Here is a 27,231-nt window from a genome sequence, read left to right as displayed (position 1 = left end):
CTCCGTATTCCCTTCTCCCTCCTCTTCTCCTTCTCCTAGTAAATGGAGAGAGAGAGAAAGAGAATAGTTTATTGGTAGTGGAACAAAGAGAAGTAGCTATAGAGTAGTTGTCAAAGATGAATGCAAATTAACCAGTGCGGTATGATTGAAGCAAAAGAACAGTAAAGGTTTAGTTCATTATCCTGTGTTGTGGTTTGTTTTACTGTCATACTGCAACATGCTCATGTACCGTTCAAGAATGATTATGGTAAAGATGTTTTGGTTGGTTGAATCGGTAGTGGTTGATGACACAGTGGAGAGGTTATCCTACCAGCAGCCCCTTTCTGTGTCACACACAAGCCACTTCCTTCATTTAGAAAACCCCATCTCCTCTCCTCCTTTCTTCTTGTTTTCTCTGAGGACTTTATTTAGCCCGTGCCTGGGCTTGTCGGGAAATAAACCTGAGTGGGGGAGAGGAGAGAAGCAATGTTCAGCCCTCCTCCTCCCTTTAATCTCCATCTAGACAACAAATGAGCCAAAATACTATCAGCTCCTCAACTCAAGCAGGGTTCTCTTTTGTGCTTCTCCCCCTGTCATCTGCACAGGGTGATTTCCAAAACTCTGGGCTTCTTTACCTCTTTTCTTTCTATTTCCTGTGATCCATTGAAGTTTTACATTCTCAGTCTTCTGATGTATTCTTGTCATCATCCGTGTTGAGCAGAGATGAAACGGTCTCTAACTCTGAGCTGCTAAAGTTTTACTAGCTGCTGACAAAGACCCGTATTTATTATCTATAGATCACTGTAATGGAACAGGCCACATCATGGCTTCTGAGAGTCATGCTAGTCAGAGTACCCTGCTACTAGAGGGATCTGTAACTCACTCCCATCCAGCCCCCACACATCTAATTCTACCTGACTAATGAGCCCTCTGCCTTTTCTAATCATTTTGTTTTTCTAATCACAAATCCGATAATAACTCAAACCAACATTTTTTTTAAATCAAATTAGTTTCTGCTCTGATCAAGTGTCTTGTCCTTGGGAGAAATACACTACGTGTCACTTTATGCAAACAAATGCAATCTGCTATCTTATTCACAGCATCTTTTTCAAATTGCCATGATAAGAATGGACACTTTGAGACCTCTGCATTCCGTAGTGAAGCCATCAATATCCAGTCAGCTGCAGAAGACATTGGGAGGACACATGAGAATTCCTGATAATGATTGGGTGCTAAAATCATTAGTACCCTCTCTGTTCAACTGGTATTAGTGTTGGTAATACAGCCTTCATGTGGTCATCAATGTCATTGAAACTATGTGAAAACTCAACGTATTGCTTTGTCTTTTCTCTCGTTCTTTTTATGTCTTGGCACCCCCTCTTTCCTCTCCTCCGCTCTGACCCCAGTGACGTTCCAGCGTGTTGACGGAGGTCTGATGAGCAATGGAAGGTGAGTGTTGTTCCCGTCAGTGTTCCATCAGGGACAGAGAGCCCTTCTGTCCACACGCAGAGCCGAACAACTCCACACCTATCATCAGTCTGCCAATCAAAACCCACAACATACACAACACATCACCTCTATTCTGAAGGGCTTTCAAACCAACTCCCTAACACCCAGCAACCCAGTCAAATATTATGCTATAACATAATGCTATAACATTAGACTATAACATTAGACTGTAACATTATGCTATAACATTAGATTATAACATTAGACTATAACATTATGCTATAAGATTAGACTATAACATTAGACTATAACATTAGGCTATTCATCTCATTTTCAACAGAAATCTGGGCAGGGTCTGTTTAGGTTTTATTGTGGGGGTCTTCCGGTTAAGCTCTTCAGGCCAATAATTCGCAGCTAGCTAGCTAACTCACTTGCTATCGCTTCTCACAACTCCCCAAACATGGATTCATACAAAACTGGCCTTTTTTGTTTGGTAAAGGGATGCCAAAATAACTGGCATTAACGGAGGCTGTTCATGTAGCAGGAGTGTTTTGGCTACCTGACTTTTGTGAGGAGCGAATGCAGTTGTGAGGCGCCTTTTGATTTGCACCCACCTCTAAGGACGATGGGTCTCTTCGGCTTTGGCTCAAAGCATTGAACTTGAAGAAACTACCAAACCGGCTCTGTGTGTTCCAGTGGCTGTCAGTGCCATTTAAGATGAGGGAGGACTATTTATTTTTTCATGAGCATGGTCTTATTTATTATTTCAGCAATATTGGATGGCTCTTATTCATAGTCAATTGACCCAGATCAATGTAACAGCAATAGGTTTAGGCTACTACATGATACTCTAATTTTCCCTATACACATTGCTACAACCTAGCCTATGAATTAAAGTTTACAATGTAGATGCACACAGGTTGAGAGACAAATTCGAGGTGACAGACAATAACACATGAACAGACAGTGACATTCAATACCACCTTGCAGACTCCAGCCTGCATCTAGCTGCTATATGGTGTAATCATTAGACCAACAGTTGCAAACAAGATTTTCTATTGGACAAATCCAGGTATGTTTGTCCATGTATTGTTCCGTTTGCTTCCATTTAAGAAACATTTTCAACAGACTTGGCAGTATGAATACACCTCTGATCACGCATAAACACAGTTCACTTTCATAGCAGCCACGTGGTATTTCTTCTCGCATCTCTCCTCCTCTCACCTCTTCCCTTCGCTTGTGGACTTCAATGAACAACACATCAGCTGTATGTGACCAGGTAAAAAAAACTTTCCAAGCCAAACCGCTACACACATTTTTAGATTTATTATATTTTAGATTTATTTAACTAGGCAAGTCAGTTAATAACAAATTATTATTTTCAATGACGGCCTAGGAACATTGGGTTAACTGCCTGTTCAGGGGCAGAACGACAGATTTGTACCTTTTCAGCTCGGGGGTTTGAACTTGCAACCTTCTAGTCCAACGCTCTAACCACTAGGCTACCCTGCTAGCTGACTGGGGCGGCAGGTACCCTAGTGGGGCGGCAGGTACCCTAGTGGGGCGGCAGGTAGCCTAGTGGGGCGGCAGGTACCCTAGTGGGGCGGCAGGTACCCTAGTGGGGCGGCAGGTAGCCTAGTGGGGCGGCAGGTAGCCTAGTGGGGCTGCAGGTACCCTAGTGCGGTGGCAGGTACCCTAGTGGGGCGGCAGGTAGCCTAGTGGGGCGGCATGTACCCTAGTGGAGCAGCAGGTAGCCTAGTGGTTAGAGCGTTTTGCCAGTAACCAAAAGGTTGCTGAATTGAATCCCCGAGCTGACAAGGTAAAAATATGTTGTTCTGCCAATGAACAAGGCAGTTAACCCATTGTTCCCCGGTAGGCCATCATTGTAAACTGACTTGCCTAGTTAAAAAAAGGTTAAATATATATTTTTTTAATGAATAACGTGTTGGTAAACCTGCTACAATCATGCAGTAATGTTACAGTGTACAGTAAGCAGTTACACCGGCGGGCCACGGTGGCAATAAATTATAATCGAATACGGAAAGATTACCTTGACATGGAAGAGTTCTAGTGTTGTGTTGGAAAGGCTGGCTAACATAGCATCGCTCTGAGCAGGGTGTTTCAGTAGGCTGAACTAGCTAACTGCATTTGTGTGAAACTGAAAGTGGAAAAAATGACACTCTTTCTTCTCCTTCATTTTGGAAGAAATGTATTTGTTAAACTAGTGTCTTTCTCTCTCTTTGAGTCAACCACTCACCACATTTTATACACTGCTGTGCCAGACAGCTGTAGCTTATGCTTTCACTGCTAGATTAATTATCTGATCCTTTGATTGGCTGGACAACATGCCAGTTCATGCTGCAATAACTCTGATAGGCTGGAGGACATCCTCCGGAAGTTGTCAAAATTACTGTGCAAGTCTATGGAAGTGGGTGAGAACCATGAGCCTCCTCGGTTTTGTATTGAGGTCAACGTACCCAGAGGAGGACGGAAGCTAGCTGTCCTCCAGCTACACCATGGTGCTACCTTACACAGTGTTGTTGAGGTGACTGTAGGCCTTTGCAAATTAGTCTGTTTTAATCAATTATTTGGTGACGTGATTATATTTAGTATAGTTTTATCTAAAACTGATAGCTTTTTAAATGTTTTACAATTAAAAAATGTATGAAATTCACTGAGGAGGATGGTCCTCCCCTTCCTCCTCTGAGGAGCCTCAGACTGTTCCTATCACTTTGTGGACAAGAGGCCGACTGAAGACCATCCTTTCCCTGAGAAGTGGCTGCGCTATGATGCTCCAGTACAGAACATCTCATCAGGACATCAACAGTGTGCCAATGCCACCGCAGCGTATAGATGCTGGTACTCAATGGGAAGTTCCAGAACTTACTGATCACAGCTACGTGTCAGGAGAACGAGTCAACAATCCCACCTGCCACAAACAAACCCAATGTGGTGGTGCAGAGCCATTGACCCAAACCAATTCTACCAGGTTTACTTCAAAATGCATATAACAGATAAAATACCGTTAACCTTGATGAAGCTGAAGCTGAAGCTGAATCTACTCCAGGGTGATTGTCACGGTTGTCGTAAGAACGGGACCAAGGCGAAGTGAAACTAAAGCAAAAAAAATAAATCAATAAACGAACAACTAAACCTGACTACGTGGTGCACAGGCACAAACACAAAACAATATCCCACAAACACAGGTGGGAGAAATATTTACTTAAATATGATCCCCAATTAGAGACAAGGATTACCAGCTGCATCTAATTGGGAATCATACAAAACACCAACATAGAAAATATAAACTAGAACACAACAAAGAAATTATAAACTAGAATACCCCCTAGTCATGCCCTGACCTACTACACCATAGAGAAACAAATGCTTTCTATGGTCAGGGCATGACAGTGATCTTGCGGAATGCTTTGCTGTGTCCCACGGAGTAGTGAGCAGAATCCTTTCCTACTGGAATGACACAATGGAGGAGCACATGAGGATCTACATTCCATGGCTGCCGAGGGAGACGATCGAGAACACAATGCCTCAGTCCAACCCACTTGCATCATCGACTGCTCTGAAAATACTCTTCAGAAAGCACAAAATCTCCATTCCAGATGGGCGTCATACAGCCACTATTATTCAAGCAAAACTCTACAGCAGTGTTTCCCAAACTTTTTATAATCCCGTACCCCTTCAAACATTCAACCTCCAGCTGTACCCCCTCTAGCACCAGGGTCAGCGCACTCTCAAATGTTGTTTTTTGCCATCATTGTAAGCCTGCCACACTCACACTATACGATACATTTATTAAACATAAGAATGAGCGTGAGTTTTTGTCACAACCTGACTCGTGGGAAGTGACAAAGATCTCTTATAGGACCAGGCACAAATAATGATGTAATAATAATCAATCATTTTGCTCTTTATTTAGCCATCTTACATATAAAACTTTATTTGTTAATAAAAAATTGTGAATAATTCACCACAGGTTAATGAGAAGGGTGTGCTTTAAAGGATTGGCATAACTCTGCAATGTTTGGTTGTATTGGAGGGAGTCTCAGTCTTAAATAATTTTCCACACACACAGTCTGTGCCTGTATTTAGTTTTCATGCTAGTGAGGGCCGAGAATCCACTCTCACATAGGTATGTGGTTGCAAAGGGCAGCAGTGTCTTAAACAATTCTTAGGGATTGCCCACTTTTTTACAATTTGCACCTAAATGACATACCCAAATCTAACTGCCTGTAGCTCAGGCCCTGAAGCAAGGATATGTGTATTCTTGGTACCATTTGAAAGGAAACACTTTGAAGTTTGTGGAAATGTGAATTGAATATAGGAGAATATAACACAATAGATCTGGTAGAAGAAAATATAAAGAAAAAAAACAACTGGTATTTTTCTACCACCATCTTTGAAATGCAAGAGAAATGTCATAGTTATAGCCATCACTCTGGTTGTAATTCCGATATTGTCCACAAGATGTCAGTAGTGTATGTGCAAAGTTTCAGATAGATAACTTGAAAAATGAGTGAACAACAATACATGTGGTGTCAAGTCCCTAGGTACATTTGGGCGAATCGTGAAGGAAACATTCGCATTCATATTCCATTTTTCATACGAACGTGATTTGACTCCTTAAAACAACGTTTAGGGTGAGGTTTTCACAGATTCCTTTCTTTGCAAATTGAATGAGTGGAAATACAAATCGATCGCACGTGCTATTTGGACATTTTTATGATATGAAAAAGGATTTTATCTAACAAAACGACACTTCATGTTATCTCTGGGACCCTTTGGAGGATAAATCTGAGCAAGATTTCAGAATGTAAGTACACATTTCACCTTCAGAGATGAATTTATCAAACCTATCATTGTGAAAAAAAGTGTTTTGTTGTTAGGTTCTCTCCTCAAACAATAACATGGCATTTTTTTGCAGTAATAGCTACTGTAAATTGGACAGTGCAGTTATCTTAACAAGAATTTAAGCTTTCAGCTGATATGACACTTATATGTACCAACATTTGTTGTTTCTCTAAAATCTGTGAACTTGATATAACGCGCTGCATGATTTACAACTGTCCCGTTGATGGAACGCCGATCCTTAAGAAGCGTTGTTTGCCAAGGCAAAGAGCGCAGCCCAATCCAGAAATCTGTCAGTGGCTTTTGATTAAATTACATTTTCACAGAACCGCTTGTTGCAATTTTGATGAGGCTCTCTTGTTCAGATATGGGTAAGTGGACTGGAGGAAGGGGATGAAAGGGATAACGAATCCAGTTGTTTTTGTCATCCGTTTCGGGAAAGTACCTGCGTAATTGTGCACCCAACTCACTCAGGTGCTTCGCTATATCGCATTTGACATTGTTCGTAAGCTTGAGTTCATTTGCACACAAAACATCATACAATGATGGAAAGGCCTGTGTGCTGTCCTTGTTAATGCAGAGAGAGAAGAGCTCCAACTTTTTAATCATAGCCTCAATTTTGTCCCACTCATTGAATATAGTTGCAGAGTCCCTGTAATCCTAGATTCAGATCATTCAGGTGAGAAAAACATCATCCAGGTAGGGCAGTCATATGAGCAACTTGTCATCATGCAAGCGGTCAGACAAGTGAAAATTATGGTCAGTAAAGAAAACTTTAAGCTCGTCTCTATTCAAAAAAATGCATCAATACTTTGCCCCTTGATAACCAGCGCACTTCTGTATGTTGTAAAATCATTACATGGTTACTGCCCATATCATTGCATAGTGCAGAAAATACACGAGAGTTCAGGGGCCTTGCTTTAGCAAAGTTAACAATTTTCATTGTAGTGTCCAAAACGTCTTTCAAGCTGTCAGGCATTCCCTTGGCAGCAAGAGCCTATTGGTGCATGCTGCAGTGTACCCAAGTGGCGTCAGGAGCAACTGCTTGCACGCGCGTTACCACTCTACCATGTCTCCCTGTCTTGGCTTTTGTGCCATCAGTACAGATACCAACACATCTTGACCACCAAACTCTATTTGATGTCACAAAGCTGTCCAGTACTTTAAAAATATAATTTCCTGTTGTCCTGGTTTCCAGTGGTTTGCAGAAGAGGATGTCTTCCTTAATTGACCCCTCATTAACATAATGGGCATATACCAAGAGCTGTGCCAGGCCCTCGACGTATGTTGACTCATCCAGCTGCAACACATATAATTCACTGGCTTGTATGCAAAGCAGTAATTGTTTCAAAACATATCCTGCCATGTCACTGATGCATCGTGATACCGTGTTGTTTGATGAAGATATTGTCTGTATAGGTTTCACATTTCACATTCTTAAAATAAAGTGGTGATCCTAACTGACCTAAAACAGATTTTTACTAGGTTTAAATGTCAGGAATTGTGAAAAACTGAGTTTAAATGTATTTGGCTAAGGTGTATGTAAACTTCCGACTTCAACTGTATATATAGTTTCCTATTTAATCTGAATAATTTTAATGTTCATACATTTTAAATATACTGTAGCTTTGCCTGTTCCTGATAATTACAGGCATCCAATTGGTGCTGTTATCATGCCTTCTTCAATCTATTTAAACATTTTAAAAATCAACATCAAAATGTCTCTTGCAGACCAAGAGGGAAGACTGTTTATCAAGTGCCACACTGAAAATCAAACCCAGAATCAAACTGAAAAGACATTTGAAACCCTTAGACATGCCTCCTCGTCCTTCATTTCAAAATGTTAAGTATCAAAGAAAATGTCAAGTAAGTGGAATTTCATAGTGGTTTCATTAACACCATAATTTGCCAAGTGCAAGATGAGTTATGGTATGCTTAGGTAAGTTCATGAAGTGCCATATGAAAATTAAGAGCCATACAAGGTACAATTAAAATATGAATAAATCATAAGGAGTTATCTGTAGGCATTAGATAAACATGTATGAAGAGAGCTGTACAAGGCAAGACAAATAAAAAACACGCCAATTAAGAGTTATGCTTAGATAATAAGGTAGAGCTGACAGAGAGAGCTTTACAAGGCACAACTATTTCAAAACACAAGTTATTAGGCCCGAGCCTTGATACCACATAGATTAACATATTTGGAGCACAGAGTTAGTCTACCTGACTGGAACTCGTCTACTATCCTTGGCAGCATATGTGTGAAATAAAATGCCTTCAGTTTAGGGATAACATCAGCACAGAACTTCACATCAAAATTCACATCAATAACCACCTGCTCGGATAGACCCTAGATCAGCAGTTTGCATCTCTTCAGTCCTGTGCAGAGCATGCCCATTTGCATCTGCATGTAGTACCCACGGGTTCCATTAGGTTTCCGCTGAGGAACCCCATCCGCCAGCTTCACATCAATGAGTTTGCCAGAGAACAGTTCAGTCAGAGACTCACACTTCTTACTCAGAACAGGACATTTGATTTCTAGAAGTTCTTGAGAGTTTAACACTCCGTCTGGGCTTGCAGAAAGACATGTCTCCTTGACACTCACTACTGTGCCTCTACTCTCCAGCCACATTGTAGGCCACCTGCTCATTCTCCTTGCCATATGTGGTTGCTGAGTTCCCATGGAACCGGGGGGAGAAATGCTCCAGCACAAAGTTGTCGGGATATGTTGAGATGTGCACAGGAAAAATTCTTTGCTGAGCTAGCAGTGGTGGGAAGTTTACGAGCGTCATACCACTATTGGGAGGCACTCTGTGGATTAGTGAAGTCCTCCAAGCTGGCTCATTTATACTCCTCCAGCTTAACATAAATGTCATAAAATGACAAGCGTTTCTGACACTGCATGGTTCATGCCGTGTTCACCATGAGGCTGATGTAGCTGTGCTGCTGCGGATGGATTTGATGACTGTTTGGTTTAGCTTTGATGTACTTGTGCAGAAAGCTCCCTACTCAAACCGTGGCCCCTTCCAAACTCTTCTTAAGTGCATTGTGGGAGTGGTACGCAGGATTTGGATGTAGAGATGGAGATGTGGCCGGGTGCTGTCAGAGAACTCTTCACTTTGTTTGTGATGTTTGAAACAGATCTCGCTAAACCTTTTTGGAGATAAATTCCGCTGTGTCGCAGAGTTCCATTGGCAATGTTAATCTGTACAGAACACCCCTGTCAATCCTCCATACACAGCATTCTGCACCGCCAACAAAACACTACTGTTAGAATAGTCAATTACAGTACAGCACACTAGTTTACATGGTATTCACAGTTTACTATTTTACACAGTTCCCTTTTAACTAGTAGGTTTAGGTTGTGTTGGTCATTTCCTATTTGATTGTAAAACTCACCATGATTCTGTACCTACCTCATTGCCATTCGAGATTAGGCTGATATACTACACAATGAGTCGTTGAAACCAAGAATCACATGGGCATGCTGTACTAGTTAACGTTATCAGTTCTGGTCAGTGATATGGTATCATCACAATTAGCCAGCTAGCTAAGTAACTAGCTAACATCAAACATATCAGTCATAAAAAGGTTATGTCAAAGTTATGATAAAGAAAAAGCCAGCTAGCTAGCTACCTTCCATAGTATTACAGCTTAATGACTACAAGACTTCCCCTGCCTTGCAACACAAGAACACCCTGCAGTCTCCACCGTGCTGACTGAAGATACAAGAATCCAGGCAGAATGATGGTGTGTTTTGCTTTGACTTGGCTGGACATCCGCTTTGAGGAACACCAGGTTGTCATCCTCAAGTTAATGAATAAGCAAGCGTCTAACTTTGCTGCTGTGGAGGTATTTATATTCATCTGTACTTTTGTATCTCCTCATCTCTGACCAATCCACACCGAGAGACAATATAAAATAATTAACGATGTCTTCGTTGGTGATATGTGGCCATTTTTTATTTCGTCCTCCCACTCTTGAATAATCCATGGATGTGGCACAGACTTGCCATTTGACTTTTTCTTGGTATTTTGAGATAGCCAGCTAATGTGCGCAAAACGGAAAGAAGGCCACAAAGGAAGACCTCCATGTAACAGAACGTTCTGACATCGATTTGGAAGGACAAATTTTACATACTGTATTTAATGGAAATGATAAATGAGCCGCAACAAACACAGTTTTACTGTGTGTGTGTTGCAAATGTATTTATTGCACTTGATGCATGTGTACTGTGTCTTCCTGTCCTTCATGGGTCCACACACATCATAGTGCTTCTTCTTGTTGCTACCGGCTTCAATCTAGAATGATGAAAACACTTAGTTCAGGAATTTTACTAACATCTCACTCACATATATAGTTAGAGCAGGCCAAGGTAGGAGAGTCAGACATACACACATGCAACAACATCACTCACACGTGCTTCCGGTATTGGAGTTGTTGATTCTGTGAGTCGGGCGGATGGGGCACCAACATCCACTTCCTGAATCCTCCTCAGGATGGCTGCAGAAGCTGGGTCCTGGGGATATGTTGCCTCCTCTGGATTGGAAGTCTTACCAGTGCCTTGCCCAGCTCCATAGAGAAAGAGCCGTCTCCTCTGGAGCTTCCCTCTGTTCCAATATTGGTTCAATGCCATCCAGATGACAAACGCGTTGTACGCCGAGATGTCCAAGATCTTGAAGAATATCACAAGTGGCCAGCGAAGGATTCTTCTTTGCCAGCTGTAGCCAGTCAACAGCTTGTCTAAGTCATCACAGGCAGCCCAGATCTTGATTCCATATTTGGTGGGTTTAGACGGTATGTATTGCCTGAAGGGGCAATTCTAAAGAAGACTTTATGTCCTGCACATGAGTAACCGCTGCACCCCACACAGCCTGCTCGGCCCTGGTTGAGTAACCGCTGCACCCCACACAGCCTGCTCGGCCCTGGTTGAGTAACCACTGCACCCCACACAGCCTGATCGGCCCTGGTTGAGTAACCGCTGCACCCCACACAGCCTGCTCGGCCCTGGTTGAGTAACCGCTGCACCCCACACAGCCTGCTCGGCCCTGGTTGAGTAACCGCTGCACCCCACACAACCTGCTCGGCCCTGGTTGAGTAACCACTGCACCCCACACAGCCTGATCGGCCCTGGTTGAGTAACCGCTGCACCCCACACAGCCTGCTCGGCCCTGGTTGAGTAACCGCTGCACCCCACACAGCCTGCTCGGCCCTGGTTGAGTAACCGCTGCACCCCACACAGCCTGCTCGGCCCTGGTTGAGTAACCGCTGCACCCCACACAGCCTGCTCGGCCCTGGTTGAGTAACCGCTGCACCCCACACAGCCTGCTGTGCATAGTGGGCACTCAAGGCCAATGAATCTCAGGTTGAAAAAATAATTCCCTTTATCATGTTTATTTTAGTAAACATAGAAAATTGGTCCCACAGACCCGAACACCACACAAGTGTTAAATAAGGTGAATGAGATTAGACTATAACATTACGCTATCTCAATGGTATTATTATCAACAACCTGCATCTAAAGCTGTGCTGTCCTCTATCCTGGGCTTTACACATCTTCACTATAGTGCCCTTGGCTCATCTTCATAAAATATGCATTATGTCTTCACTGCACTGAGCAAGCCTGCTCTAACGCTGATAGATGACTGATGGATCTATAGATAACTGATAGGCCCTACCTGCGTGTTTACGTCGCACACAGACCTGTGTGCAAACATACATTCCTAACACATCCCTGTTCACGCATCAATAGACAGACTCATAAATCTCCTCAACAGAATTAGCAGAAACAATTTAAGCAGAGAGTGCTTTTATTTTATCATTTATCTTCCCCTGCCGGCAACCCAGAAGCCCCCTGGAGTGATAAATTTGCCTGTCACTTTGCCAAGGCGACTGGGATCCGAGCACATGTAATAATGTACAAATAATTACCCAGGGGAGAGGTGTGGAGGTACCTCTGCTGCACCCCACACAGCCTGCTCGCCCTGTGTGTGTGTATGTGTGTTTGTGTGTGTGTGTGTGTGTGTGTGTGGGGGGGGGGGGGGGGGGGGGGGTTACAGAGAGTGGGGCCATTTCAATGACACTAGTTACTGAGCCTTTGTAGGGATTCAGGAGGCTCCCCAGAGAAGCCAGGGCTTCTGTCTGTCTACTGATCTATCACACCTGAGTAAATAGGTAAATCCACACAGAGCTCACACACTTCGTCTGAGATTCTAAACTAGAATCACACTCAGTCTGTTTGTCTGAATGTGTTTTTCAAGTATTTAGTCTACTTTGTGTATCTGTATGTTAATTAGTTTTTCAATTTGTGTATATATTGTCTGTGTGTTTATGTGTGTGCCTGTGTTTGTGTGTGTGTGTGTGTGTGTGTGTGTGTGTGTGTGTGTGTGTGTGTGTGTGTGTGTGTGTGTGTGTATAGTGAGTGTATAGTGTGTGTATAGTTTGGATAGTGTGTGTAGTGTGTATAGTGTGTATAGTGTGGATAGTGTGTATAGTGTGTATAGTGTGGATAGTGTGTATAGTGTGTATAGTGTGGATAGTGTGTATAGTGTGTATAGTGGGGATAGTGTGTATAGTGTGGATAGTGTGTATAGTGTGGATAGTGTGTGTATAGTGTGGATAGTGTGGATAGTGTGGATAGTGTGGATAGTGTGGATAGTGTGTGTAGTGTGGATAGTGTGTATAGTGTGGATAGTGTGGATAGTGTGGATAGTGAGACTAGTGTGTTTAGTGTGTGTATAGTGTGGATAGTGTGGATAGTGTGTATAGTGTGGACAGTGTGTATAGTGTGGATAGTGTGGATAGTGTGTGTATTGTGTATAGTGTGTGTATAGTGTGTAGTGTGTATAGTGTGTGTATAGTGTGGATAGTGTGGATAGTGTGTATAGTGTGGATAGTGTGTGGATAGTGTGTATAGTGTGGATAGTGTGTATAGTGTGGATAGTGTGGACAGTGTGTATAGTGTGTATAGTGTGGATAGTGTGTGTATTGTGTGGATAGTGTGGATAGTGTGTATAGTGTGTATAGTGTGGATAGTGTGTGTAGTGTGGATAGTGTGTATAGTGTGGATAGTGTGGACAGTGTGTATAGTGTGGATAGTGTGGATAGTGTGTGTATTGTGTATAGTGTGTGGATAGTGTGGATAGTGTGTATAGTGTGTAGTGTGTATAATGTGTATTTCTGCGAGAGCCGCCAGCAAGCACTCAAAGAATTAACCACGCCACTTGCCATGTCTTTTCTCATCTATTTTTTGCTGTAGTGTTTTTCCTTCAATTTTCCACATAAGTGGTTCTGATTCTCACCCCGGCGGATGGGATTGGAGGGGTCTGTATCTGTGGCACTATATTTGCTATAGCTTAAGTCAGTGGGGGAGACATTTCTACACAGCACCAGAGTGGTAGGACATAGTAGGGGAGACATTTCTACACAGCAGCAGAGTGGTAGGACATAGTAGGGGAGACATTTCTACACAGCACCAGAGTGGTAGGACATAGTAGGGGAGACATTTCTACACAGCACCAGAGTGGTAGGAAATAGTAGGGGAGACATTTCTACACAGCACCAGATTGGTAGGATGCACTAAGTCGGGAGATAGCTCTGCTTCTACAGTAGCAGAAAGCCTTGATCCTGGTCACTATGGTCACATCAAAGCCCTGATCCTGGTCACTGTGGTCACATCAAAGCCCTAATCCTGGTCTCTGTGGTCACATCAAAGCCCTGATCCTGGTCACTCTGGTCACATCAAAGCCCTGATCCTGGTCACTGTGGTCACATCAAAGCCCTGATCCTGGTCACTCTGGTCACATCAAAGCCCTGATCCTGGTCACTCTGGTCACATCAACGCCCTGATCCTGGTCACTGTGGTCACATCAAAGCCCTAATCCTGGTCACTGTGGTCACATCAAAGCCCTGATCCTGGTCGCTGTGGTCACATCAAAGCCCTGATCCTGGTCACTGTGGTCACATCAAAGCCCTGATCCTGGTCACATCAAAGCCCTGATCCTGGTCACTGTGGTCACATCAAAGCCCTGATCCTGGTCACTGTGGTCACATCAAAGCCCTGATCCTGGTCACTGTGGTCACATCAAAGCCCTAATCCTGGTCACTGTGGTCACATCAAAGCCCTGATCCTGGTCACTCTGGTCACATCAAAGCCCTAATCCTGGTCACTGTGGTCACATCAAAGCCCTGATCCTGGTCACTCTGGTCACATCAAAGCCCTTATCCTGGTCACTCTGGTCACATCAAAGCCCTGATCCTGGTCACTGTGGTCACATCAAAGCCCTAATCCTGGTGACTCTGGTCACATCAAAGCCCTGATCCTGGTCCCTGTGGTCACATCAAAGCCCAGATGTTGCAGCTTCCCCATCTTTCCCTGCAGAGTGAGAGTGACCCGCCCAGTATCACAGGGAAATGTGTTCATTTGTTACCTGGGATGTTGATTGCATTAATTAGACAATAGCAAATGGAGTCACGTCTGTTCCCAGCTCCTCATTGTCTGCTGCCAAATTGTCCTGACTGAACAAATCACTTAATCGATCACAGAATAAATGATTAATGGAAGATGAATAGGCTGCAGATTGGTAGACCTGGATGGCTTGACTTTGGTTGCTCATGTGAAATTGATAAAAGGCGATAAGGACCCATTCCTTCTCACCCTGTCACTAGAGAGATGCTAATTAGTAGCTAGTAATAACTATCTCAGCGCTGATCAATATTTTAGCCAGAGCAGATTCTGAGCTATAGAGAGTGGACTAAGCACTGCTGCCAACGGGTTCTGCCAACACTGTTGCTATGGAGATTCCTTTACATCACGGGACTCAGGAGCTAAGTGACAGAATCCTCTATGAATGGAAATCTCAAATGGAAATACATGTTTCAACATGCCTTAAGTGTAATTTCATGTGCAGGCTTTTAGTGGGGGTAGTATTGAGCAGTAGGCATGCGGAGCGTGAACACATATTATTTATGTAGTTGCATTGGGATTAATATCTCTGGTCTGGCTTGTTTATGGCTCGTCGCGCGTCAGGCATCCTGGGTGGTTACTCAGGTTTGCTACCTTTCACAACAAACAGCCAAAAAGTCTGACAGGAAAATAGCACAAATTAAAATAATTTCTTTGCCAAGGCTGCAATAAATCCCTGAACTCAACTAGGATTAAAAGTAAACTTGTCAAGGATCCAGAAGACGTATTACCGTCCCACCCTACAGTCACAACATCCATATACCAAATACTCCCAATAGAACCCATATACCAAATACTCCCAATAGAACCCATATACCAAATACTCGCAATGGAACCCATATACCAAATACTCCCAATGGAACCCATATACCAAATACTCCCAATGGAACCCATATACCAAATACTCCCAATAGAACCCATATACCAAATACTCCCAATAGAACCCATATACCAAATACTCCCAATGGAACCCATATACCAAATATTCCCAATGGAATCCATATACCAAATACTCCCAATGGAACCCATATACCAAATACTCCCAATGGAACCCATATACCAAATACTCCCAATAGAACCCATATACCAAATACTCCCAATGGAACCCATATACCAAATACTCCCAATGGAACCCATATACCAAATACTCCCAATAGAACCCATATACCAAATACTCCCAATGGAACCCATATACCAAATACTCCCAATAGAACCCATATACCAAATACTCCCAATGGAACCCATATACCAAATATTCCCAATAGAACCCATATACCAAATATTCCCAATAGAACCCATATACCAAATACTCCCAATGGAACCCATATACCAAATACTCCCAATAGAACCCATATACCAAATACGCCCAATAGAACCCATATACCAAATACTCCCAATGGAACCCATATACCAAATACTCCCAATGGAACCCATATACCAAATACTCCCAATGGAACCCATATACCAAATACTCCCAATGGAACCCATATATCAAATACTCCCAATAGAAGCCATATAACCACAACTCCCAATAGAACCCATATACCAAATACTCCCAATGGAACCCATATACCAAATACTCCCAATGGAACCCATATACCAAATACTCCCAATGGAACCCATATACCAAATACTCCCAATGGAACCCATATACCAAATACTCCCAATAGAACCCATATACCAAATACTCCCAATGGAACCCATATACCAAATACTCCCAATAGAACCCATAGACCAAATACTCCCAATAGAACCCATATACCAAATACTCCCAATAGATCCCATATAAATCCAACTCCCAATAGAACCCATATACCAAATACTCCCAATGGAACCCATATACCAAATACTCCCAATAGAACCCATATACCAAATAATCCCAATAGATCCCATATAACCCCAACTCCCAATAGAACCCATATACCAAATACTCCCAATGGAACCCATATACCAAATACTCCCAATAGAACCCATATACCAAATACTCCCAATGGAACCCATATACCAAATACTCCCAATGGAACCCATATACCAAATACTCCCAATAGAACCCATATACCAAATACTCCCAATAGAACCCATATAACCACAACTCCCAATAGAACCCATATACCAAATACTCCCAATAGAACCCATATACCAAATACTCCCAATGGAACCCATATACCAAATACTCCCAATAGAACCCATATACCAAATACTCCCAATGGAACCCATATACCAAATACTCCCAATGGAACCCATATACCAAATACTCCCAATGGAACCCATACACCAAATACTCCCAATAGAACCCATATACCAAATACTCCCAATAGAACCCATATACCAAATACTCCCAATAGAACCCATACACCAAATACTCCCAATGGAACCCATATACCAAATACTCACAATAGAAACCATATACCAAATACTCCCAATGGAACCCATATACCAAATACTCCCAATAGAACTCATATACCAAATACTCCCAATGGAACCCATATACCAAATACTCCCAATGGAACCCATATACCAAATACTCCCAATGGAACCCATATACCAAATACTCCCAATGGAACCCATATACCAAATACTCCCAATGGAACCCATATACCAAATACTCCCAATGGAACCCATATACCAAATACTCCCAATGGAACCCATATACCAAATACTCCCAATGGAACCCATATACCAAATACTCCCAATGGAACCCATATACCAAATACTCCCGATAGAACCCATATAACCACAACTCCCAATAGAACCCATATACCAAATACTCCCAATTGAACCCATATACCAAATACTCCCAATAGAACCCATATACCAAATACTCCCAATAGAACCCATATAACCACAACTCCCAATAGAACCCAAATACCAAATACTCCCAATAGAACCCATATACCAAATATTCCCAATGGAACCCATATACCAAATACTCCCAATAGAACCCATATACCAAATACTCCCAATGGAACCCATATACCAAATACTCCCAATGGAACCCATATACCAAATACTCCCAATGGAACCCATATACCAAATACTCCCAATGGAACCCATATACAAAATACTCCCAATGGAACCCATATACCAAATACTCCCAATGGAACCCATATAACCACTACTCCCAATAGAACCCATATACCAAATACTCCCAATGGAACCCATATACCAAATACTCCCAATAGAACCCATATAACCACTACTCCCAATAGAACCCATATACCAAATACTCCCAATAGAAGCCATATACCAAATACTCCCAATGGAACCCATATAACCACTACTCCCAATAAAAGCCATATACCAAATACTCCCAATGGAACCCATATACCAAATACTCCCAATGGAACCCATATACCAAATACTCCCAATTGAACCCATATAACCACTACTCCCAATAGAAGCCATATACCAAATACTCCCAATGGAACCCATATACCAAATACTCCCAATGGAACCCATATACCAAATACTCCCAATAGAACCCATATACCAAATACTCCCAATGGAACCCATATACCAAATACTCCCAATGGAACCCATATACCAAATACTCCCAATGGAACCCATATACCAAATACTCCCAATGGAACCCATATACCAAATACTCCCAATGGAACCCATATAACCACAACTCCCAATAGAACCCATATACCAAATAATCCCAATAGAAACCATATACCAAATACTCCGAATAGAACCCATATACCAAATACTCCCAATAGAACCCATATACAGTACAGAATACTCCCAATAGAACCCATATACCAAATACTCCCAATATAAATAATTCTTATTCTAATTATCGAGGCAGCCATCTCCAGTGTCAACACCTTGTCTTCCAAATGGTCTTTCTGGTCTCTGCACCGTGCTGCATGGTGGATGGTTATTAGGGGTGTGTAGGGCTGTAGTTAGGTACTGGGACAGTAGTATAGTACTTCTCTATATACAAGGTATTCCGTGGTGCAGTGTAGCTGCAGTCGACAAGAGAGAACATGGCCCTCCCTCTCCATTTCTCTCTTTCTTTGTCAAATGCCAGGAAACTGTAGGCTGACAGATGTTGAGAGCGAGGGAGGAAAGGAGGGGTGAAAGCAGGAGGTATATGGAGGGGGGGAATAAAATAAAATGGGGTTTAGAAAGAGATGGGTTGGGGAGAGAGAAAGAAAGGAGCGGAGTGGGGGAATGTACCAGTGAGAAACAGAAGGGGAGGTGGTAGGGGAAGAGATGAATTACCCTATAAAAAGTGTCTGATGCACATCCATCAATATGAATGACTCCTTCGCCCCCGAGGGCCTGTTTTGGCATTCAGGAACCACGACGAGGGCTCTTAGCTTGTCAGGGCCTCCCGCCTCCCTCCTGTCTCTGCAGCGCTGCAGTTCATTTGGTGTCCCCCTCCATGGAACAGCTCTTCTCATTAGAACCTGTGGCTCTGTGGCTGAGGGACAGACTGACTGCAGAGCGCCCATTACCTGACCATGTCCTGGGGCTCTTCCCCCCCCCCCCCCCCCCTCTCCCCAGGGCCAGCACATAACGTTACCTCACTGAAGCAGAGACAAAAGTCCGGTTAGGCAGGAGGCACACCGCGGCTTTAAAGGGTACTAGGATGTAGCACTGAGCGTGTCTGAGACAGGGATAGAGACTGCAGGGCACTAGCAGTGAGGTGTTCTTGTGCCATGTTCCCTTTAGCAGAAGCCATCCGGTTGATCACATGATACTGCCTGTTTGACAGACCGCGGCAGCCAGCTATTTCTCAGGGATAAGAGAAGAAAGGCTTGCTGCTGCTGCTGCTGTGGAGACCTTGAACAGAACGATGAAAAGCTCAGTTCAACCTCTCATTCCACACTCTGCCAGATGCCTCTGTCTGTAGACACACAGCACTGCTTTTACATCCTCTCTTTACCTTGGACAGGAAAATAACACATTGATACATTTCTAGACTACAGTACACACAGTATGAAATATGAATCCATCTCTATGGTTCAGCCATTGGAAACTAGTGTGGTACCAACGAACTGACACACAAACAAAGGCATTTTAGCTCCATCTCTCATCTCTCATCTACAGTAGCTCCGTCTGTGTTGCCCGTGGTAACGAGGCTGAGACGTGACTGTACAGTAAAGTGGCCCTAATGGCCTCCCAGCAGTCACCCGTGACAGGTTCAAGTCCTATTGGGAGATTTTTATGGCCCCCACACCTGTGGGAGTGACTCCCAACACCTGTTAAATGGAGCCAGGCCCCATCCATACATCCATCCATCCATCCACAGGCTGCAGCCCACAAGTTGGGGGGGGGGGGGGGTGTATTAATGCATGTGTGTGTATTAATGTGTGTGTGTATTAATGCATGTGTGTGTAATAATGTGTGTGTGTGTAATAATGTGTGTGTGTGTGTGTGTATTAATGTGTGTCTATTAATGTGTGTGTGTATTAATGTGTGCGTGTATTAATGTGTTTGTATGTGTATTAATGCATGTGTGTGTGTATTAATGTGTGTGTGTGTGTGTGTATTAATGTGTGTGTGTGCATTAATGTGTGTGTGTGTATTAATGTGTGTATGTGTATTAATGCATGTATGTGTATTAATGTGTGTGTGTATTAATGTGTGTGAGTGTATTAATGTATTTGTGTGTGTGTGTATTAATGTGTTTGTGTGTATGTGTATTAATGTGTGTGTGTGTGTGTGTGTATTAATGTGTGTGTGTGTATTAATGCGTGTATGTGTATTAATGCATGTGTGTGTATTAATGTGTGTGTGTGTATTAATGTGTGTGTGTGTATTAATGCATGCGTGTGTATTAATGTGTGTGTGTATTAATGTGTGTGTGTGTATTAATGTGTGTGTGTGTATTAATGCATGCGTGTGTATTAATGTGTGTGTGTGTATTAATGTGTGTGTGTGTATTAATGTGTGTGAGTCAGAGTGAGACAAAGACACAACAAGAGAAAGGAAAGATACAGAGCAGCGTTGCCTGAAGGAAATCCAACTTTAAGGGAGAGGCACATGCTGCACATACATCCTGCCTTTGAATGATCTCATTAGTACTGCAGGCTTAACCCCCCCCCCCCACACACACACACGCTAACATTAGAACATATGTTGGAACTTATTTCTTCATATTGGCTCCCTGCTGATTCCCTGTCATGTTTTAATTCATTATTTCTCAATCTAGTCAGGAAACATGAAATTCTTACAGAATTCTAAAATATACGGTACATATTTGATAGAGTGTGAGGGTTGACTTTCGTTTATAAAACTAAACAGAGATTTATTCCAAGATGTATAGTATTCATAGAAAACTATAACCTATTACCATTCCTAACTACACTATGAATATTTTCCATATCGAACAACCCTGTGTTTCCTCCTAGCCGACCAGGCCTGCTGAATGCCGGTGATCCAGGCTACCCGTGGCTGGCTGACTCCTGGCCTGCAACCAGCCTGCCTGTCAACAGTGGCTCCGGTGGACCCAATGACCTTAGTAACTTTGGACGAGGAGGTGAGATATCAGGGCCTGTCCAACAGTATAGTCTCTATGGGCCTGTATATGTACTAGACTGGGGGAGAGCAGAGAGAAAAGAGTGGAAAGAACTGAGAGAGAGGAGAGGAGAGAAAGAGAGAGAAAGGAGAGAGAGGAGAGAGAGAAATAGGTGAGAGAGAAGAGATGGAGAGATAGGACAAAAGAGATAGGAGAGATAGGAAACCCAGTTTTGACTAGGTGCCAGCGTTCGTGAGAAAAACCTTGCTATTGAGAAAGGCTGCCGTAGGCAGACCTGGCTCTCAAGAGAAGACAGACTATGTGCACACTGCCCAAAAAATTAGGTTGAAACTGAGCTGCACTTCCTAACCTCCTGGCAAATGTATGACCATATTAGTGACACATATTTCCATCAGATTACACAGACCCACATAGAATTAGAAAACAAACCTAATTTTGATAAACTCCCATATCTACTGGGTGAAATACCACAGTGTTCCATCACAGCAGCAACATGTGTGACCTGTTGCCACAAGAAAAGGTCACCCAGTGAAGAACAAACACCATTGTAAATACACAATGTTATTTATTTTCCCTTTTGTACTATTTACACATAATATGACATTTGAAATGTCTTTATTCTTTTGGAACTTTTGTGAGTGTAATGTTTACTGTTCATTTTTATTGTTTATTTTCTCTTTTGTTTTATCTACTTCACTTGCTTTAGCAATGTTAACATGTGTTCCATGTCAATAAAGCACATAAATTGACATTGAATTGAGAGAGGGGGGGGGGCAGGGTTAGGAGTCAGTGGCTGGAATTAGTATGCATGAATAAGTGGGGATGGATTTTTCAATGAGATGAATGTGTTTAACTGGATGTTAAGAGCTGAGCTAATGTCAAAGTGTTGAGCTGCTCAGGGTAATCCCCTCACACCCCAGGGACAGTCTGTCCTGATGCATAGTTAGACACCTCTCCACTCCTGCTCTGTAATGCAGCCTTGTTCATCAATTACTCAACATCACTTTACCTTTCTACCTTTTATTAAAATACAATGGGTTTATAGTTGATGTGAATACAGTATTTGTCATTGAAGCGCACACCACAGCCTTCTAAACTGACCCCTATTCTCTCTCCCTGTGTCTCCTCCAGACACCAGTAGTAATGGGGATAAGACGGGCACCATGCTCTCTGATGGAGCCATCTATAGCAGTATAGACTTCACGACCAAGGCTAACTACAACAGCCCCAGCCAGGGCTCCCAGGGAGCCACCCCCTATGCCACCACACAGATACTCCACTCCAGTAGTATCCATGAGCTGGCTGTGGACCTCCCCGAGGCCCAGTGGAAGGCCTCCATCCAGGCCAAACAGGAGATGGCCAACCTGGGGTACTCCCTGCCCGACAAGAACTCCTGCAACAACAGTGAGTGGATAGTGTGTGTGTGTGTGTGTGTGTGTGTGTGTGTGTGTGTGTGTGTGTGTGTGTGTGTGTGTGTGTGTCTGTGTCTGTGTGTATGTGTGTGTGTGTCACACAGAAGCTGAGACTTCTCATATTTCCCTGCCATGCTAAATACCCTCAACACAGCCCTATGATACATGGCCATACACACAGACACAGTGTCTGTGTTAAATTAACCCTAACCATAATGGACACACTCCTCCTACTGTGAGTGTATGACCCCAGGACAAATCAGTGCTGAGTGACAGATCAGCACGGAATGTTTCATATGATACCCCAGTTCACCCCTATTGTAAAAGGTCTGGGTGTAGCTGGTGCAGAGAAGTCATCCTGGTCCGTGACGGGGCTGGTTTTCTTTTTGTAATCCGTGATTGACTGTAGACCCTGCCACATACCTCTTGTGTCTGAGCCGTTGAATTGCGACTCTACTTCGTCTCCATACTGACACTTAGCTTGTTTGATTGCCTTGCGGAGGGAATAGCTACACTGTTTGTATTCGGTCATGTTTCCGGTCACCTTGCCCTGATTTAAAGCAGTGGTTCACGCTTTCAGTTTCGTGCGAATACTGCCATCAATCCACAGTTTCTGGATTGGGAATGTTTTAATAGTTGCTGTGGGTATAACATCACCGATGATCTTGCTAATAACCTCACTCACCGAATCAGCGTATTCGTCAATGTTGTTGTTTGACGCAATGTGGAACATATCCCAGTCCACGTGATGGAAGAAATCTTGAAGCGTGGAATCAGATTGGTCGGACCAGCGTTGAACAGACCTATGCGCGGGAGCTTCCTGTTTTAGTTTCTGTCTATAGGCTGGAAGCAACATAATGGAGTCTTGGGCAGCTTCTACAAAAGGAGTGCGGGGGAGGGCCTTATATGCGTCGCGGAAGTTAGAATAACAATGATACAGGGTTTTACCAGCCCTAGTTGCACAATTGATATGCTGATAGAATTTAGGGAGTCTTTTTTTCAGATTAGCCTTGTTAAAACTCCCAGCTACAATGAATGCAGCCACAGGATATGTGGTTTCCAGTTTACATAGTCAAATGTCAAATTAAGTTTGTTCAGGGCCATCGATGACTCTGCTTGGGGGGGAATATATGCGGCTGTGAATATAATCGAGAACGAGAGAATTCTCTTGGTAGATAATGCAGTCGACTTTTGATTGTGAGGAATTCTAAGTCAGGTGAACAGAAGGACTTGAGTTCCTGTATGTTGTTATGATCACACCACGTCTCGTTAATCAGAAAGCACCCCCCCCCCGCCCTTCTTCTTACCAGAAAGATGGTTGTGTCTGTCGGCGCGATGCGTGAAGAAACCAGCTGGCTGTACCGACTCCGATAGCGTGTCTCGAGTGAGCCATGTTTCCGTGAAGCAAAGAACATTACAGTCTCTTATGTCTTTCTGGAATGCTACCCTTGCTCGGATTTCTCCTACCTTGTTGTCAAGAGACTGGACATTGGCGAGTAGTATGCTCGGGAGTGGTGCGCGATGTGCCCTTTCTATGGAGCCTGACCAGAAGACCGCTTCATTTGCCCCTTTTACGGCGACGTTGGTTTGGTTCGCCGGCTGGGATCCGATCCATTGTCCTGGTGGTGGGCAAAACAGAGGATCTGCTTCGGGAAAGTCGTATTCCTGATCGTAATGATGGTGAGTTGACGTTGCTCTTATATCCAATAGTTCCTCCCGACTGTATTTAATAAAACGTAAGATTACCTAGGGTACCAATGTAAGAAATAACACGTAAAAAAACTAAATTCTGCATAGTTTCCTAGGAATGCGAAGCGAGGCGGCCATCTCTGTTGGCGCCGGAAGTATATTACCAAATACATGTAGTAATACCAAGCCCACACAATAGGACCAAAATACATAAAACAAACACGCACAAAAACCATGGGGAAAACAGAGGGTTAAATATTGAACATGTAATTGGGGAATTGAAACCAGGTGTTCAAAACAAAGACAAAACAAATGGAAATTGAAAAGTGGGCAGGCAATGGATAGAAGGATGGTGACGTTGATCGCCGAACGCCGCTCGAACAAGGAGAGGGACCGACTTCGGCGGGAGTCGTGACAGTACCCCCCCCCCCCTCCCCGACGAGCGGCTCCAGCAGTGGGTCAACACCGACCTCGGGGGCGACCCAGAGGACGAGGCACAGGGCAATCCGGATGGAGACGGTGGAACTCCCGCAGCAATGAAGGGTCCAAAATGTCCTCCACCAGCACCCAGCATCTCTCCTCCGGACCGTACCCCTACTGAAGGCCCCTCGTCCGACGCCTCGAGTCCAGTATGGCTCGAAGAGCATACGCCGGGGCCCCCTCGATATCCAGAAGGGGCGGAGGAACCTCCCGCACCTCAGACTCCTGGAGTGGACCAGCCACCACCGGCCTAAGGAGAGACACATGGAACAAGGGGTTAATACGGTAATCTGGGGGAAGCTGTAACCTGTAGCAAACCTCGTTCTCCTCTTTGAATGGCCCCACAAACCGCGGGCCCAGCTTCCGGCAGGGCAGGCGCAGGGGCAGGTTTCGGGTCAAGAGCCAGACCCGGTCCCACGGTGCGAACACCGGGGCCTCACTGTGGTGGCGATCGGCGCTCGTATTCTGACGCCTCACAGCCCGTTGCAGGTGCACATGAGTGGTGTCCCAGGTCTCCTCCGAGCGCTTAAACCATTCGTCCACCGCAGGAGCCTAGATCTGGCTCTGATGCCTAGGTGCCAGAGCCGGCTGATACCCCAGTATGCACTGGAAGGGAGAAAGGTTAGTGGATGAGTGGCGGAGCGAGTTTTGGGCCATCTCTGCCCAGGGAATGAACGCCATCCACTCCCCCGGCCGGTCCTGGAAGTAAGACCGCAGAAACCTACCCACATCCTGGTTTACTCTATCCACCTGCCCATTACTCTCGGGGTGAAAACCCGAGGTAAGGCTGACAGAGACCCCAGACGTTCCATGAACGCCCTCCAGACCCTTGACGTGAACTGGGGACCTCGATCAGACACTATACCCCGTAGTGCCGGAAGACGTGTGTAAACAGGGCCTCCACAGTCTGTATTGCCGTAGGGAGACCGGGCAAAGGAAGGAGACGGCAGGACTTGAAGAACCAATCCACAACGACCAGGATCGTGGTGTTACCCTGTGAGGGAGGAAGATCCGCGAGGAAATCCACCGATAGGTGCGACCATGGCCGTTGTGGAACAGGTAAGGGCTGTAACTTCCCTCTGGGCAGGTGCCTAGGGGCCTTGCACTGGGCGTACACCGAGCAGGAGGAAACAAACCCTCACATCCTTGGCCAAGGTGGACCACCAGTACTTCCCACTAAGACAACGCACTGTCCGACCGTTGCCAGGATGACCAGAGGAGGGTGGCATGTGGGCCCAATAGATCAAACGGTCGCAGACAGCAGACAGAATGTACAGACGCCCAGCTGGACACTGGGGACGAGTGGGCTCTGTACGTAACGCCCGCTCGATGTCCACGTCCAGCTCCCACACCACCGGTGCCACCAGACAAGAGGCCGGAAGTATGGGAGTGTGATCTATGGACCGCTCCTCTGTGTCATACATCCGGGACAGTGCATCTGCCTTAGTGTTCTGGGAACCTGGTCTGTAGGACAGGGTGAAAACAAAACAGGTAAAGAACATGGCCCACCTTGCCTGGCGAGGGTTCAGTCTCCTCGCCACCCGGATGTACTCCAGATTGCGGTGGTCAGTCCAGATGAGAAAAGGGTGTTTAGCCCTCTCAAGCCAATGTCTCCACGCCTTCAGAGCCTTGACAACAGCCAACAGCTCCCGGCCCCCCACATCATAGTTTCGCGCTGCCGGGCTGAGCTTCTTTGAAAATAAAGTACAGGGGCGGAGCTTTGGTGGTACCCAAGCGCTGAGAGAGCACGGCTTCTATCCCAGCTTCAGACGCATCCACCTCCACTATGAACACCAAAGAGGGATCCGGATGAGCCAGCACGGGAGCACGGGATCCAACAGAGCCTTCAGGTGACCAAAAGCCCTGTCCGCCTCAGCCGACCACTGCCGTCGCACCAGTCCCCCCTTCAGCAGTGAGGTAATGAGAGCCGCTACCTGACCAAATCCCCGGATAAACCTCCGGTAGTAGTTGGCAAACCCTAGAAACCGCTGCACTTCCTTTACCTTGGTGGGAGTCGGCCAATTACGCACGTCTGAAATGCGGTCACTCTCCATCTCCACCCCTGGTGTGGGGAAATGTGGTACCCTAGGGAAATGTGGTACCCTAGGAAGGAGACGGACAGTTGGAAGATCAGACATTTCTCAGCCTTGACGTACAGGTCATGCTCCAACAGTCGACCAAGCACCCTGCGCACCAGGGACACATGCTTGGCGAGTGTAGCGGAGAATATAAGAATGTCGTCGATATACACCACTACACCCTGCCCGTGCAGGTCACAGAAAATCTAATCTACAAATGCCTGGAAGACTGATGGAACATTCATCAACCCGTACGGCATGACGAGGTACTCATAGTGCCCTGAGGTGGTACTAAATGCCGGCTTCCACTCGCCCCCCTCCTGG

At 44.5% G+C, this 27,231-nt stretch overlaps 1 protein-coding gene across 9 annotated transcripts in view; it reads left to right on the top strand.

The window, feature by feature from the left end:
* The window catches only part of robo2 (roundabout, axon guidance receptor, homolog 2 (Drosophila)), a 586,853-nt gene that overhangs the window by 524,422 nt on the left and 35,200 nt on the right, over positions 1–27,231 (top strand). For all 9 annotated transcript variants that reach the window (XM_090223920.1, XM_090223916.1, XM_090223918.1 and 6 more), the window contains 3 exons: positions 1,386–1,428; positions 21,121–21,248; positions 22,380–22,652. In XM_090223920.1, coding sequence (XP_090080046.1) covers positions 1,386–1,428; positions 21,121–21,248; positions 22,380–22,652 — 444 coding nt within the window. The remainder of the gene's footprint in view (positions 1–1,385; positions 1,429–21,120; positions 21,249–22,379; positions 22,653–27,231) is intronic.

The sequence above is a fragment of the Oncorhynchus mykiss genome, chromosome 27 (genome assembly GCF_057628025.1).
Source record: "Oncorhynchus mykiss isolate SJ-2025 chromosome 27, ASM5762802v1, whole genome shotgun sequence".
NCBI lineage: Eukaryota > Metazoa > Chordata > Actinopteri > Salmoniformes > Salmonidae > Oncorhynchus > Oncorhynchus mykiss.
The sequence above is the reverse complement of the archived record's forward strand: the minus strand, read 5'-3'. Positions and strand labels throughout refer to the sequence as shown.